The sequence below is a fragment of the Dermacentor variabilis genome, chromosome 1 (genome assembly GCF_050947875.1).
Source record: "Dermacentor variabilis isolate Ectoservices chromosome 1, ASM5094787v1, whole genome shotgun sequence".
NCBI lineage: Eukaryota > Metazoa > Arthropoda > Arachnida > Ixodida > Ixodidae > Dermacentor > Dermacentor variabilis.
This window is the reverse complement of record NC_134568.1, coordinates 205,804,157-205,821,404: the sequence shown is the minus strand read 5'-3', so window position 1 is coordinate 205,821,404 and position 17,248 is coordinate 205,804,157. Positions and strand designations below refer to the sequence as shown.

General features: G+C 46.7%; 1 protein-coding gene across 1 annotated transcript in view; it reads left to right on the top strand.

Annotated features, from left to right (window-relative positions):
- LOC142559151 (uncharacterized) overlaps nucleotides 1–17,248 on the top strand; it is a 282,617-nt gene that overhangs the window by 211,861 nt on the left and 53,508 nt on the right. Inside the window, exons 11-15 of the mRNA XM_075670830.1 lie at nucleotides 661–820; nucleotides 1,626–1,769; nucleotides 3,136–3,397; nucleotides 3,602–3,814; nucleotides 5,279–5,568. Of these exons, the coding sequence (XP_075526945.1) occupies nucleotides 661–820; nucleotides 1,626–1,769; nucleotides 3,136–3,397; nucleotides 3,602–3,814; nucleotides 5,279–5,568 (1,069 nt within the window). The remainder of the gene's footprint in view (nucleotides 1–660; nucleotides 821–1,625; nucleotides 1,770–3,135; nucleotides 3,398–3,601; nucleotides 3,815–5,278; nucleotides 5,569–17,248) is intronic.

Genomic DNA, 17,248 nt, shown 5'->3' with positions numbered 1-17,248 from the left:
GTTCTGCAGGAGTTTGTTGCATAACCACGGTGAGAGCTCAACCTTGGTGCTACTAGAGTTACTGTATATGGCTTCCTTTGTAGGGAGCCATATGCTAGCTACTAGCAATGGAACATAAAAGGTCGTTAACCGGTGGATCGCCTTCTAATCTTTCGCTACATTGCCGAGATTGTAACTGCACGCCAGAGTTAGATGAATGCGTGATCTTGTACAGGCATAAGAATGAAGATACACGTCTTATGGTAGAGGCATGGCATATCTACAATGGTGGAAGTGCGTGCGTGAGTCAGCCTTCGATTACTTTACTTATCTCTCACGTAGACCGGCACGTGTACCCGATTGACACGTGGTGTTACCATTCCTGAGCATGCGCAGATGAGTTTTGTGCCTTCTTTCTTTTTTCGCCTCAGTGCTCCCTTCAGTTGATAGTCGGCGTTCATGTTGTCCACTTCTCTACTCTCGTGTCCTGTTTGCACGCCTCACTTCTATTTTGCATAATGAATCCTTACCAACTAGCTCAGCTTTCTGTCGTTCTGAGCTCCACTACTGTCCTTGCACATTTATAGCCTTTTAAGTCACAGCAGCATGTTTTGCCTCGGCTTTAAGCAGCCACTGACGACGCTGTTGGCGGTCCACGCAATTTTACTCTCGTCGGTTTAGGAGGCGCACCTGAGGGCACTCGTGGCTGCCACCGAGGGCTCCGGCTCCGGCGCCTGGTACTGGCTGGGCGGCCGAAAAGTGGGCCAACGGGCAGACGCTGGCTCCTGGGTGGACGAGGCGAGTGCCGAGAACGCCGCCGACACCACCGAAGAGCCGCCCGGTAAGATACGTGACCCGTGAAAGATGCTCTCTCTTCGGAGATATTTGTTTTGTATCTCTGTTCACACCACATCGGGCCCTTTAGGACGCGAGTACATTCATTTAAGTGCATTGTCTTGTGCTCATTTCACCGATACGCGGAAACGTATGTAATTTGCTCTGGGAGGTTATCCATACACCCCCTTTTATTTGCGTTTGAGCTCAATCAACGAAATCTCAACTTTTGTTTGCCCTACGTTGAGAGTGCAGTGCGAGCTTTCCTTCAAAATGTAGTCAAAGTAAAGACCGCTTGTAGGTGATAGGTTTCATTATTTGTCCATCAATGTAGATATTTGGGCTTGTTGTAACATTTTGCAGTTTTTCTTGTAGAACAACAAGCACAAGGATATAGAAGAGAAAACAGCGCCTGCGTGTGTGTCTATTTTCTCTTATACGTCCTTGTGCTTCTTGCGCTACAAAAAAACTGCAAAATTGTTCGTTTTGTCGTCCCGAGTATTTCTCACTGCGTTGTATGAATGCTATTTAGCTAACACATGCTGACACATATAAATACGTACGAGAATGGCAACAGAAAGTCGAGGCTAACCCAGATTGCCACCTGTATGGAGAAGAGACACGTGTATAAGTTTTATTGGCTGCTTTCCCTCGACAGTGCGGCCTAGCTCCTCTGATAACTCGCCGCCCGTCTTCAAGCACAAGGCAAATGTCGTCATTGCACCGCTTTCGGCGATCTTTCTGCGAGACCAAAGCGCCATTGATGTGCCTTCGAGAGGACGCACGTGACTCCATTTTCTGATGCCCTCCAGGGGAAACGACCAGCTCTGGGACCAAGGGGACGCCTCTGTGCCTGGCGTTGCAGTGGCGGCCCCAGCAGAACGGGAGCGACCTGCACTGGGCCTGGAAGCCGTGCGACCATTCCGGCCGATACATCTGCCAGAAGAAAGCCTTCAGTGAGTGCGCGCTGTCTTAGATCGATGCTCATCGGTACTCGCGCTCGTGTGCGCGCGCTGAACTGATGCATCCCATGCGAGGCGGCCCGGTCGATAGCAGTCAGGCGGTACTTAAATGTTTTCCAATCGTGCAGCAGCCAACAGAATGGCGCCCTTAGGGGGCGATGGCGTGGAGGGCGCTTTATAGAGGCGCCTGCGTGAACTTGTGCGTTCTATTCCTGTTTGCAGTATAGCATTCTCCAGTAGATGGGTCCAACCGATTTATAACCGATTGCTTTCTTTAAGCGCTTCAGTTACTCTACTTTATCATTGTCAGAACAGGTGGACTTAGTCGCGAAAATCGTCAATACTAGCTTCAACACAATCGGTGTTACTGTCGTGCGCGCTCCGACAGAAAGGTAAATTTTCACCCAGCGAGTTTCATACCAAACGACTTCGTTTTAGTTCGGGATCACGGAAATACCTTGGGCTAGCCTGAATTCAGAAAGCTGTTCATTCGAAACTGTTGTTTGATAGTGCGCGGCCGCCTTCGCTAATAATCTGAGCGATATAGGCGAGAATCGGCTCCTACGAACAGCTTTAGCGTAAAAACTTCTTTGTGTGAATACGTTGCGTTTAGTAAGAAAGGAAGAAGTTTAGAAACCTCATCACGGAAATGTAAGTCCTTGGTTGTTTTTCTGTACCAACAAACGCTTGAAAGATGACACGCTACAGATTTTTGACTGCACACGACCACAAAATACATGCCCACTACGGGGAGCGTCCAGGAAATGCCCTAGCCGATAAGTGGTTGGTGCCATTACCCCGACTTAAACCAAAAATGACTGCACCCAAAAAGTCTGCGGGTGAGTCAGACTGTAATGCCTGAATGACTAACGGTGAAGCAACGTTGTCTAAGGCATGCAGACGACATCATCCCGCCCAACTAACGTGGATGCTTCGAAACAATTTATTTTTGTTCTCGCACATCGAACATAATTAATGTATCTTCATTGTCATACTCTCTGACCTATTTTCTCTATCATATACTTTGATGTGTTGCGATTTTCGCCGCATATTGATGTCCCAAATTTTCTTTTTTGAGAGGTATAGAGGCTGGAGGAAAATGATAGCAGTGGATCTAGGCTCCTAAACGATAACTGTTCATGTAACTTTTGATAAATGATCTACCTCTTGGGACATGTGGCCGCTCCTCGCCCACAGATATATATCACTGGTTCAACACTCACTCGGCACGTCCGTGCTGCATTCCTAAGCGCAGTTCGGCTGTGTTGAGCCCCTCGTACGCCGTGCACCTTCCATCGGGCGAGGTGCAGTCGCACGCGCCACAGACACACGACAGCGCGCTGTTCTTCCCCCGCTGCAGCGCTTCCTCAGGATTTGAACTCGACGCGCACGGAACCGTCGGGCACGCTTACGTCGCTGCACCACCCGGCGCACTACCTGAATGACCTGCACTACTCAGTGTCCATCGTGGGGCCACCTGGCTCGCGGGTACTGCTCTCCTTCTCTCGTTTGGACCTCGAGTGGCAGGCTGACTGCCTATACGACTACATCGAGATCGAGAGCCCGCACAGCCCGGTTGATCCCGTGCGCATCTGCGGACAGCACGAAGCCGACCTCGACAGGTGAGTCGGCGAGTCCAGTGGCAGCTGGAAAAATTGCGAACTTGCATGCTCCACGAGAACCGAGGAACTTCCGGGTATTTTTCGAGTAAAAGAAAAAAAATCACTGTGCCTGTGCCTTCGGCGAACATTTTTCAAAGCTTTTTTTCAGGCAGCACTCGGTATGCTCTCATTGAATAGAGAAATTTTGCCGTTGCACTTGTGCAGGTTTGACCACTTCTCGGAGTCCAATGAGCTGCGACTGACTTTCCACTCGGACTACTCGGTTACAGCCACGGGCTTCGCAGCTAGCTGGACGACGGTTGATATGGCATCGCTGTGCCACGACCCGCCATCTACTCTCACTGCGTACAAAGACCGGCCACAGTCGCTTATCTCGCCGCATTACCCGCACTTCTACCCCAACAGCATGCACTGCAGGTGAGCAAGGTGGATGCGCGAAGCTGCCCTTGTTGTAGCAAACCAGCTAGGTGTTTATCGTCAATTTTACAATTACAAAGCTCGAAGAACGCATGTGGCATTTGCTTCTTAACGGCATATTGCGGCAACGGATGGTACGGTTGGAAGCATGCAGTCAGCAGCGCTAGTTAGCGGTGGCGACATGGTAGCACACATGGGTGACAGCGTCATCAACAATGGGTCAGACGCGTGTGGCAGCAAATGCGTGTTCGTGCCGTACGGGCAGGTATTAGGGATGACCGAATCAGTGTCTATGGACATTTTGTGGTGCAGCTGACGGATACATTTGCGTATTGCCTTTTGTAGGTATAAAACGAGCAGAAGAGCGAACTACTTATTGTTTACCTTCTCACGAAGGCAGTCATTGTCAAAAACCGAGTTGTCTCCATTTGGAAACGCTTCTTGGTAAGGCACACTCAGTGCGACTGCGGGCTTGTGCACCTGAAATGCAAGAATGGACAAAAGAGCATCTGCGTTTATTTTATTTCGTATTTTAATTTCGTCGGCGTCTCTGACGGTTTGTGAATGAAGCATGTGTGCCTGAGGGGGTGTGCCACCCGTGCATAATATTTTCTTCTCTGCTGAAGTTCCTGCACCATCTTTTGTTTTTCCTTTTCCATAGTATAAGGCAGTGGACCGGGTCAACTTGTCTTCGTCAGAGGACCAAGTCCCCTTGTGAAAATGTTGGCTCCAGGCTGAGGCTTCCCGTATTCGCCCGCCGCCGATTGCTTCGTCTCCATCTTTATGTGAACCCCCAGTCTTAAGTGACAAGGGCTTACGCGATCTATCGCGGGCCTGGTCAGGAGACAGATTGTGTCCTTTTGCCTCTCTTTGTGGGCATTTCTTGAATTTTCTGAATAACAGAGACAAAATCTAAATCCGAAAAGTGGCAGGAAATGACAAACTATCTTTCGAAAAATAGAATGTTTCTTCGATGTGCGTGGGGCCATAATATTCGTCTGTGATGTTCACGACAGCAGGATCTAACAAGCGCATTGGTTTAGCTAATCAAACAACTATAATACACAAATTCTCGAGGTAGGCGTAGATTCACGAAAGCAACCTAATTCCGCATTACGGATTGGCTTTGTTAGTAGCGCTATGCTATTATCACTTCATCTATAGCAACCTTTCCCTTCATTAATATAGTCATTATTTAACGCATTAAAGACATGTTCCAGAGTACTTTTGAAAAACAGACTTTACGTTATTGTGTATAGTTCGTTTTCCCTTCAGTCACCGTTTCCTTATGCCTTAATTATTTTACATGCTTTACATTATTCCACATTCGCTCGCTCCATGAGCGGCATCGATTTAGGTAGCAAGAAACACGCATGTTCCTTGCTATCTGTGTCTTGTCTGCCTTGCTTTTTCACCACCTCACACTTCAAGCATTCCGTTACAGTGGCGAATTTTCTGTACCAGGTACGTGATAAAGTCCGAGGCGCCCAGCCTGCCGGTGTTGGTGACGGTGGAGGACCTGGACGTAGGCGTGCGAGAAGCCTCGGGTCACTGCCTGGGCGACCGGGTCAGCGTGAGGCTCAGTGCCACCACGGCCATAGGGAGCCCAGCCACAATCACCCTGTGCGGCGGCGAACTGAGCGTGCAGCGTGGCTTCCAGCTGCTCTCGTACGGCGACACGCTCAAGCTGACTCTCGAGGCCCAGCAGCACAGGACGCGGAGGCACCGAGGGTTCAACATCACTTACCACGCACGTGAGTCCCAGGCAGCGGCATATGGTCGCGCCTAGCCGTCCTCTACGACAAAAAAAAGAAAAACTTTCTAAGGCAGTAGAAAGTGGACTGTGCGCGTCTGCAATCAAAGCAGGAAAAAGAGCCTTGGTCGTAACATCGCTAATAGAATATGATCGCGGCAAGGAAGACGTGCGCCTTCTTTCATGTTGTAAAATAAGCAAGACAAGCGTAATTTTCTGTAGGACAATTCATTGTACAGCAAGCCCTCATTCGTGTTGTATGCTTGCGCCGCTTCCGCTTGCGTTTTCTTACGTGGTTTGTCAAAATAGTTCAAATTTATTCAAATTATTCGTGGCACGTCCTACAGCAGTTGTCTTGACCTAACGTTTGTATCAAGGAGCCTTCTGTCTTCAGCATCCTGGTTGACGGATCTAGAGACTCATGGTAGTGACCACCTCCCCACTTACGTTCACTTTAGCTGGTTTCGCCGTTCAGCCTCACGTTGCATTCGTCAAACAGACTGGATTGCATTTAAGACCTCTGTCGACACCGCCTGTCAGAGTATGACATCTCCATCCGAAATAGAGGACATCATTGCCTCTACCCTGCGGGACAAAACTAGAGAAGTCAGCATACCGAGGCACAGGTCATCGGTCGACATACAATATGAGGCCCTTCGTGCGATCCGTCGCCGCGCGGAACGGCGATACAGAAGAACAAAGTCACCGTCCGATCTTTCGAGCAGTCGCCGTGCTCAACGACATGTTCTTCGACATCTGGAGAAGCTTGACAGACAGCGTTGGAGGGCTTTCTGTGGATCCCTAGATCCAAGACAGCCTCTATCTAAGATCTGGCGGGTCATACGAAGTCTCCAGGCAACTCCACAACAAAGACACCCATTCCGTGCGGTGGCTCTACATCAACGCCGGACCGAATTGGAGGTAGCAGAGGACTACTGTAAACTGATTGTGGACGCGTCTAATGCAGTGACTTCATCCCTTGTCACCATCGCACCCCCGTCACCTGATGAGCGACTCGAAGTACCGTTTACGATGCAAGAGCTTGACGCTGCGCTTTCCGTTTCTCGACGCTCATCGGCACCAGGACCAGACGGAATCACGTACGCTGCACTCTGCCATCTTGGCACCGAATCACGACGTCTTCTCCTATCTTTTTATAATACGACGTGGGAGACAGGAAATGTTCCAGATTGTTGGAAATGCAGTCGCGTTGTAGCGCTGCTTAAACCGGGAAAGTGCCCTAACGAGCTTTCCTCCTACAGACCGATCGCCTTAGCCAGTTGCGTCGGCAAAGTAATGGAAAGAATGGTTTTGTCAAGACTGGAATGGTTTCTAGAGAGAAATAATTGCTTTCCTGATTTTATGCACGGATTTAGAAGAGGCCGTTCTTCGATTGACGGAGTTATCGACTTGGTCTCCACTGTTGAACAGGGAAGAAGTCGACGTCGGTTAGTTGGAGCTGTCTTTCTGGATATTAAGGGTGCATACGACAATGTACTCCATTATGCAATCCTTGATGCACTGGAAGATTTAGACATCGGTGGCCGACTATATACATGGATTGTTAGCTACCTCAGTGGCCGCACGGTGTATATGTCGACAAGTGATGGCGACACCGGACAGTACCATATACATCGAGGTGTTCCACAAGGGGGAGTTCTCAGTCCAACTCTTTTCAATGTTGCATTGATTGGTCTTGCATCCGAACTTCCTAGCACGGTAAAGATTAGCACATATGCCGACGACATATGCCTATGGGCATCTGGAGCCACCCGTCCCCAAATGCGTGCTAGGCTTCAACGTGCAGTGACAATCACAGCTAAGTATCTTCGGCGTCAAGGCCTCCGACTCTCAACAGAAAAATGTTCTGTGATTACATTCACGCGAAAACGAATGACCAGGTATCCGATAATTGTTAACGGCGTAGCGATACCTACCGTTTCACACCACAAATTCCTTGGCTTAGTCATAGACCGGGGATTATCTTGGTCAAGACACGTCGCCGCACTGAAGTCAAAGCTGAAGAGTTTTGTTCACGTCCTTCGCGTCGTGGCAGCAACAAGATGGGGCCCCTCGGAGTCGTCATTACTCCAATTGTACCAAGCCCTATTCGTAGGATATATACGGTACAGCATGCCGGCGCTCTCAAGCATGGGACTTAGTTGTGTGCGCGCGCTGGAGAGCATTCAAGCTCAAGCATTGCGCACATGTTTGGGCCTCCCACGATGCACGTCAACCAATGGAACAATAGCGGAAGCTCGTGCTTGTCCTATTCGGGTGTACTTGCTCTGCGAGCCTCTTCGAATGTACCTTCACGTGTTGACCCGACACAGGCAGCATCCTCTGTCATCGCTCCCTACCACACACCCAGGTTCCAGCTTTTCAAGGACTATATCGCGGCATCAGAGTGTTTTGCCGTCAAGATTTTCTCCCGACTGTATTCCGAGAACACCCCCGTGGGTTCTGCCTAAACCTGTCGTTACATTGCAGATCCCTGGAATTACTAAAAAGTCATTCGTTGCATCTATTGGCCTCAGGCAACTCACGCTGTTGCACATTTCTACAGAGTACGGAGATACTGTACATGTGTATACCGATGGCTCTGTCACACCATATGCCTCCACTGCAGCCTTCGTCATTCCACATGTGATCATCGCTCGCCGGTTTAAACTAGACCATAGCTCAACATCAACTGCCGCAGAACTTGTTGCTATCCGGGAAGCACTTCGATTTCTCTCCGAGGAGCCTCCTCACGCATGGACGATATTCTGCGATTGCAAGCCAGCTCTACAAACGATTGACTGTGTCCTCAGACGGGGCCCGTATTATTCTATGGCTATAGAAATTACAGAGTATCTCGACCACGCAACTAGAAATGGCCACAATGTCACCTTTCAGTGGATAGCATCACACTGTGGCGTGATAGGGAACGAACAGGCAGACGCTGAAGCGAAAACTGCTTTAGATAATGCTTGTGAAGTACGCATTCCGTTCTGACGAACAGACACAAACGCCCTACTTCGTCGCGTAAACCGCAACTCTACGTTGGAACACTGGACCCAACCAGATCGACGGCACAAGCGATTACACAAATGGGACCAAGAAATGAGATTTCGTATGCCTCACAAGTTCAAAGGAAACCACACGAGCATGGTGCACCGGATTCCCCTTGGTGTCGCATTCACCAACCGTTATAGAAATATGATAGGTGCCAGTGATACTAGCCAAAACTGTGAATGCTGTGAGGTGCCAGAAACACTTGAACATATATTTTGCGTGTGTCCCGTGTACGCGCAAGAACGACAGCAACTTGTCTCTTACATAGCAAACATCCATGAGAGACCGCTATCGGATGAGTTTCTTTTAGGTCCTTGGCCTAATGCAACCAGCGCAGCCCTGGTAACAAGAGCCGCTGTAGCTTTTCTCCAAGCCACTGGGCTGGACGCACGCCGTTAGAGATACCACAACTCTGTGAATTTGTATATACGCATCTCTTCCTTATACCATCATCATTCATCAGCCCTTTCCCTCCCCGTCCCTTTTCCCCAGAGTAGAGTAGCAGGCCAGAGCAAGTTATAGCTCAGGCCGACCTCTCTGCCTTTCTGTAAATAAATTTCTCTCTCTCTCTCTCTCTCTCTTTGTCAAAATAGTTAGGCGAACTAAGGGGCTAGATATTTAATGGAGTACAATCCGAAGAAGAAAATTAACAGTCACTGCTGACAAGGAATAGGTGAGGACTGTCATAACGCGATGTCGTTCCCGCTGCTTTTTAGCACTGCTTTTCCAACATAATGAAGACGCGCCGACTTTCCTGGATTTTGTAAGCTCTCTTGGGCGCTTTAGGCTTCACTATTCATATACAGTCTGAGGGGAGAACTTACTTCTCATGGATATTAATAAGGTGTTCTCAATGCACAGGTGAATTTCAGCGCTTTTGAATAACCTCGCGGGGAAAAACAACAGAGAAAACCCAGGACCCACTTGTTTGGACGTCCACATTGAGCCGGTTGCGATTAATAAAAGCTTTATTCGCACGCTGTTATCCAACCTGCACACGTAAGGAGATATGGCGTTCCGGTAAATCGACAGTTTTAGAAAAGCGTTTGCAAGGAAACGTAAACGCGCTACATACGTAAAGGAATGGCGTTAGCGTCACTTCTCATGCTCCATACGCTATTGTTTTCTTGTAAGTTACGTACGGCAGGTTAATGTACGCCATTTAACGAGCTTAATGCACATAACGTTTACGTATGCCAGGAAATAGCGTTGTCGAAAATGGCGGTACACTGATGATTCAGTGAAATTGCCTCAATTACTACACTCTCGCTATCGTTGATTGCCAGTATTGAAATGAGCTTTCCTCTTCCATAATCTCCCCTACAACGCTAGTTAAGAGCGCATAGCGCATCGAGACTTTGAGATATCGTTCGGCAATCCTGTCGTCCGCATAGGCCTGACGAGACGCGTCAGCACCGAAACGATAGGATAGCTGCTAATGTATTTTCTTGGCTTGGACATGCTTGGCACGATGCGCTAAACGGCGCCCTTTTTTTATCGTCTTCTTTATACGCTTGCATTTCCCATAAGTTAAACTAAATGTCTTCATCGGACGCGCTTCGTAGCGAAGGGCTATGCGCTTAGCGTATGTAAGCTGCCAAACGCTTTTCTAAAACTGTACATTACGTACCCAAATTAGCGTACCCAAAGTTAGCGGAGGCTGTCAGCCCTGTAGCTTAAGGCCCCAAGCAGAGATACCGCTGTGCGTTGTTCACTGGCACTGGCGCTATTCTTGAGGCCACTTCAGTCAGCGATTTCTAAAGCTTTATAATCAGTAACTTTCCTCTTGTTTCTTCAGACTTGATAATAAAAGACAGGTTGCCGTCTAGCGTTTCCAGCTGCTCGGATATAGAGCCAGTTGCTGTCAGCCAAACGATGACAGATTACACTCGTGATCATTTAGAGCATCATTTTTGTTCTTTGCACTTAGCGACTCCCAGCAAAATATACACTGAGTGCCTCAGCTAACATTAGCCATGCTTTTAAGAAAACCCGGCTCAATATACGATCGTGAGACCTACAATGTTCGGTCATCAGTCTTTTTCCGTAACCAGGATCCTTATTGTGTAGTAATTACCTGGCTGATTAGAAAAGGTTCCTCAAACAACTTCTCTAAATTTTTTCAATGTCTATGCACTGCGTAATTATTTTTTTTCGCGGTGCGCTAAACATCAAAAGCGCCGCGCTCCGTGCGCAGCTACAACAGGGGTGCCAAAAGTGATTATATATATATATATATATATATATATATATATATATATATATATATATATATATATATATATATATATATATATATATATATATATATATATATATATATATATGTGTGTGTGTGTGTGTGTGTGTGTGTGTGTGTGTGTGTGTGTGTGTGTGTGTGTGTGTGAGTGTGTGTGTGTGTGTGTGTGTGTGTGTGTGTGTGTGTGTGTGTGTGTGTGTGTGTGTTTTCACGCTCAGGTCACGGTAAAATAGTTTTTCCAGCCCATGTGTTTTTTTTTTCCCCTTTGCTGGACGCGACCGCGAAATTGATGTCTCTGCGTTTTTATCTATTAAATGTCTTCCAGCTAATTAGCACGCTTTGTTTACACGTATTTCATTTAAAGAACGAAGTAGTTTCTCCGCTTTCCGTAAGCACTCGTATGCACGCCACCGTCGCTAAGTGGATGTCAACATATTCCTAAATCTCTCCAGCGTTCTCTAAACGTTGGTTTTCGTCTCCACGTGTATGGTATTGTAAAGGTGAAGCACGCTTTCAGGTGCCCATTCAGGATTTGATTTGGCTATAGATATTTCCCATTACTACTTACTTCTGACGCGTCGGTGGGCAAATGTTAAAAACTTAACAGTGTCTGTGTGTGAGAAGCTTTGCCTCTTTATTTATTATCGTTTATATTGAACCGTAGTAACCAGGCTTTTTTTTTCTTTTTAATCTTTGAAGTCTTTTCTTTGTTCGTTTAGCGGAGAGTACTGAATGATCTGAGTGGGTATGGCAGTTTTGTTTTCGTTATTTTTTTTTTCGCAGAGGAAGCGAATAGATATTCATTGTCATTATCAGCATAAGAAAAAGGGAGCATAGAAAAATGTCCTATAAGAAAAAAGGAAGCGGAACGTCTGCAGTGCAATCTCAACAGCAATGGACAGGGTATCTTGCAAAAAATAAATGTCACCGCACCATACATACACAGTTTGTGTATGTACACAGTTATGTCGCGCTACCTAAAGAACTTAGGAAGTAAAGTAGTTGTCAGTGTCGTGTTTCCAGCTCCAAAAATTCTCAAGGCTGTGTACTCTAACAAATTCTATTGAGAAATCAACAAAAGTGTACAAAATGAACCACCGCAATCAGTATGTCCAATGCGTTAAGGTGGTTGTATATCTTATTACATTATCGTATGGCATGTCATATTTTGGTCAAGCTTGCCAGTGCTTGAATATATGACTGCCTTAGCATGCGAACAATGTTAAACGAGACCTTGGCCGCCCACTGCAGCACGTGTCGACGGCAGTGTGGTAGATGTGTGACAGCCCACAAATCTCAGCACCAACGAACGAGAGAAATTATAGTGATAGCAGAGTTGCAATGTGCGCACAATCAGTATGTCAGTATGCTTTCCGTTTATTGACTTCAAAAGGAATTAGCCTTTCCGGATCTGGATGCTACGCATCTCATTCAGTTGGGCTTCGTTGCGGCCGCTGTGATAGTTCCTTGTGAGCGATTCTTGTTCTGATCCCTTCTCTACGTATAATCGCGCTGTTTTCACTTCATAATACTTATCTTGAAGTTAGCGCTCGTCCATGTCTGTCCTGCTATCCCTGTGTCGCTGTCACCCTTCAAGCTTAGTAAATCTCGCAACTGGGCCTCTCGTCTGGCCACATCGTAACTGGGCGTCTCGTCTGGCCACTGAAATCTCGGTCGCTGGGCGCATGGGTAGAGTATGTGAAGCATTTTATGAATCTATGGCTACAAATAATTTAAGACCTCACGAATTATGTTTGAAATTGATAGTCATCACCGTGTGAAGACTATCAGTCTGTACACATGAGGGTACACTCATAAAAACTCCGCACACCTCAGGGTACAGAGCTTTTGTACGTGGCGTTTATGCATACGAGTTCGGTATAGTAAGCAAAACATGTTTCTTAATGATTACTGAATTTTAACAGAGAACCTATCCACACGCCATCGTCCTGTGAAAAGGTACTAAAACTAGGGATAATCGAACAAAGCCAGATCACCTGCAACGCGCAGAACGAAACTGCGGCGTCAAAGCCTGCTGATCGCTTGTACACTTGTACATATGCATGGCTGTACTGCTGTCACTGGTGTGTAGAAAGCGAGAGAGCAGCTGAAAGCATGTAAGGGCGCTCGGCACAATAAGGCTTGCGTTACGGGACGGCGTACTATCCCGCTGATGAGCTGAGGGGTCCCGTGCTCCCGTGTTCTTGTGTCCCGTGCTTCCAAGTATGCACAGAAATGCATTTTGATAAATAATCTTTGTCTGAATTACTGTTTAAGGTGTGAAAACCATGCACACTGTAGCTTTAAAAAGATGTCAAGGACGTATCCGTGCAGTTTTTTTTTGTTTTATTTTTGTTTTGGAGCAGTGGCGTACCAATTGTTTTAAGAATGGGGCGAGGTTGGGAGGGGGAGGGGGCGCCGCTCCCTTTCCTCTGTATCTCTGTATATATATATATATATATATATATATATATATATATATATATATATATATATATATATATATATATATATATATATATATATATACACAAGGTGTTTCACGTAACTGGTGCCAAGGATTTAAAAAGAAGTGGTTCGCTGCAGTTGAATGAAACCAACAGCATATGGTTTGCCGTCAAGTGGCGTTCCTTAGAGTATATTTTATATTTCGCTTGATTAGTTAATTAACTAAAATAAATTATGCAAAACTTTTTTAATATTCACTTTAGCGGCACGTGCGTTTCGTTACATTGCAGAGGGGGTTCAGAAACGACCGACCCAATTTTTGGGGCAACGTACGTGCTGCGTGGCGATTTTTTTTTCGGCATTTAAAAAAAGCCCGCGAAATATGAAATAAAACCCCGTGACTGCGCTCGTGCACTGTCGTATTGCGGCGCTCTCAACCGTGCGTCGAGCCTACATCGCTTATCAGGGACGACGGCGCTTCCTCTACGTGTGCCACTGCCAATGGTGGCACACGGAGAGGAAGCGCCTTCGACATCGGCCGCGACATCGGGGGATGTCGCGGCCGCTCACTTTGCCACGGTGCGCGCGCACGGTTCGTTCGCACGAAGCGCGATTGAGAGCGCTATAGCGCACCAGCGCAGTCACGTGATGTTATGTCGTATTTCGCGGGCCTTTTTTTTAAACGACGAAAGAAATCACCACGCAGGTGTACGTTGCTACAAAAAAATTGATCGGTCGTGCCTGAACCCCCTCGTCAACGCGACGAAACGCACTTGGCCCTAAAGTGAATAATAAATATTTTTCATAATTCATCTTAGTTAATGATATAATTCAACGGAGTATAAAAATACTCTAAGGGGCGCCACATTATGGCAAGCCACATGACGTTGGTTTCATTCAGCTGCGGCTAACCACTTTTTTTAATATCCTTGGTTCAAGTTACGTGAAACACCCTGTATATACATACACGCGAGAAGGGGAACCGAGACTCGATTTTTGTTGATGATGACCATGTAAAGTCAACAGATAACGAAGCCAAGGAAAGCATCGGCGAACATAGCTGGGGTTCCAATTCAGGCGTAAAACATAACAAATAAAAGGGAAATGAAAGTGCACGGTAAGATAACTTGCCACCTGTGGGAGTGGAACCCGCAACCTCCGCATTACGCGCGCGTTGTACTTCCAAGTGTGCTACGGTGTCGGCTATTTGAAGCAAAAAAAAAATTGACAGAAAGATTAAGGAGAGGCATACAAAAATGCTAGATAAAGAACACCTGATCAAATCAAGCAGACTAGGTGACTGTTTGTCACCGCCCCGTTTCTAAGGGGAAGCCATTAAAGCATCATCATCATCAACCGGAGCACACGAAGCGGCCGTAAAAGGCAGACCCCTTCGATCGTATAACTTAATGCATTACTAAGTGTGCAGCAGGCTTTCGCCTTCACGAACATGCTGCCAAACTTTTTCACCTGCCGTGTTCTAAATATGGATATCAAATTTGTTCCAATTGGTTTTGGTCAATTATATTTACTCCTACGCTTGCGAACGTCTGCCAAGCGACTGCATTTAGTAATACTGCAGAACCCGCAGTGTTTGCACCCATTGAAATCGCTTTTGTCAAGAAAGAAAAAAACATCAATTTTGTGAGCGCAATGTGAAGTCTGTGATGGCCACTGTGTTGTGAAGCACAACAACGTGAAGACCACCACAGTGAAGGAAACCGTTGCCTATGCGTCGCGCAGCAAGTCCGCTTACATGTAGTTTTTGACTAATTAAGTGCGTGCTAGAAGGACATTTTTGAAGCAACTTTCCTGCAGTCGAAGTCGCTAAAATGTCGCCAATATTCATTTAGGTTGCTAAAAAGACATCGGTCGCTAAATAGAAAGCTTTGCCGCCAAACAAAACGAAAAAGGTTGCTAAATCTAGCAACCGAACTGTTAAAGTGGCAACACTGATTATTCCAAAGAGGTAAATTATCAAAAGCAATGTTTGATTTTGTGTTTTCTGAGATGTTCAAGTTAGACTTGGCCTCAACTGTTTTTGTTGGATTTGCCGGTGTGCAGCCAACAGTGCCGCTTTCAAAAGTGTGGGAGGGGGGCGCAAAGAGCCCCCCCCCCTTTCAGTAGTGCCCCGGTAGACAAGTTTATGTGTCGGAGGTATATCACACAGCGTCACGTCCAGGAATTTTGAGCAATGCCCCTTCGTAAACTTTATTAAACTTCACCGCCGCAATACGCCAGTGTAACTCAATGGGCAACATTTTCAAAAAGTTCTATTTCAATATATTGGCCGAGTTTCAACAAGACAGAATTAGCAACATCGAGAGAGTACTTCCTTCTACTAACATACGCATTTACGGTATTTATCCTAACTTCGCTCTTGCTTTATAGCAATCTTTCCGTCAGGACCAAAACACTGCTATAACGCAGCACTACTTGTCGACTAAGTCTCATAAATGTGTATGTTCTTAGAAGGAGGCACCCTTCCAACGTTGCTGACAAGGACTTGTTGAAACTGAGTCGATCTGTTGAGATACAACTTTTTAAAGTGCTTCCCATTGACTAAAACATGTTGGCGGGCTAGTTCTTTCTGTCATGGACTGCCCATTGACTTATGCTGGTGTGTTGCGGCCGATGGCGCATTGTCCAAAATTCCTGAGTATAGGTTTCTAAATATTTGACCCCTGCACTACTATCATAAACTAATTAATAATGACCAGTCAGCGAAGCAACCTCCTTGTGCCTTGCTATTTTCTTCTGTGCCTGTCGTTACTTAATATCCGACAGCGTTGCGTGTTCTGGGCCCATTTAGTTCTTCTCTCCTCGGTACCTTGGCTGGTTCTCGCAGTGATTTGAGTGATTCTTTCAAAACCGAGCTTTAATAGCGGTATAACTGTGTTGACACTTGCAAGTGTAGACGCAAAAAAAGAAACCTAGCCTGCATTTCATTTGCGAGCTTCAGACCATTCTGACAAACCACCTAAGGCAGGCGCACACTGCGTCGCGTGTGGGCATCATCTCACAAGAGGAATGTTAGCTTTCGACAAGCCTCGCAAGACGACAGACCGTGTGTCGCGACAAACTTCGCTGAAATCTTTAATATACGGACGTTGTCGAGCGAAGCGAGAAGTGAAACACGTCCCGTTGCAGTTGCATTGGGCCTCTGTCATGGCAGGCTAAGTGAGTACTTAGCCTGCCATGTGAGTGCTTTTTCCTTGTCTGCTCAATCCTTTGCCTCCTTAACGGCATGTTAATGTTCCTTAACGGTTCATATTCTTACTCCTTATCAGATTCACATTTATGTGCAAAAACGTGAGTTCCACTAACAAGTTACGGCGCTGTACGGCTGTTTACATAAAGCTCTCATTTCCCAACTGTCTTCCATTTAGCATTACTTTGCCAGTTATGTTCAAAAATAAAAAAGGAGAAAAGAACGAGAACCTATAGCATCTTGAATGAGCGTTCCCGCTTCGCGTGGTTGCCCGCATAAGAACAAAATCCAAGCAAACTCTAATCAAGGACATACACAGCGTGTAATGAGGGCTCCATCGGCCTCTGCATCGCCATATCCCCCGATTCAACAAGAAAGGCACTTTAGTGATGCGCCGCCCAAACGCTTTATTTGTTCGGCCCTCGGGGCAGCCCTTGGCGCTCAGAGTGAAGCGATCGGGGACACGCTTGCCGTACTACGAAACTCGCCGCTTAGTTACCGCTGCAATCTGCCCCCGTTGTAATTACCGGCAGAGAAGGGGAACTGCGACACCCTATCGGCTAGCCGGACTTTTCCCTGTATAAGCTCGTTAGCGACGTTCGCGTTATCCAAATTAAAAATCAATGCCCACCTCTGGCCAGGGGCACCGTAATGGCGTTCGGAGATTCTATAGTGCCCCGGCTCCAAATTCTTCAGCTTTTATAGAACGAGAGTGATGGAGGATTC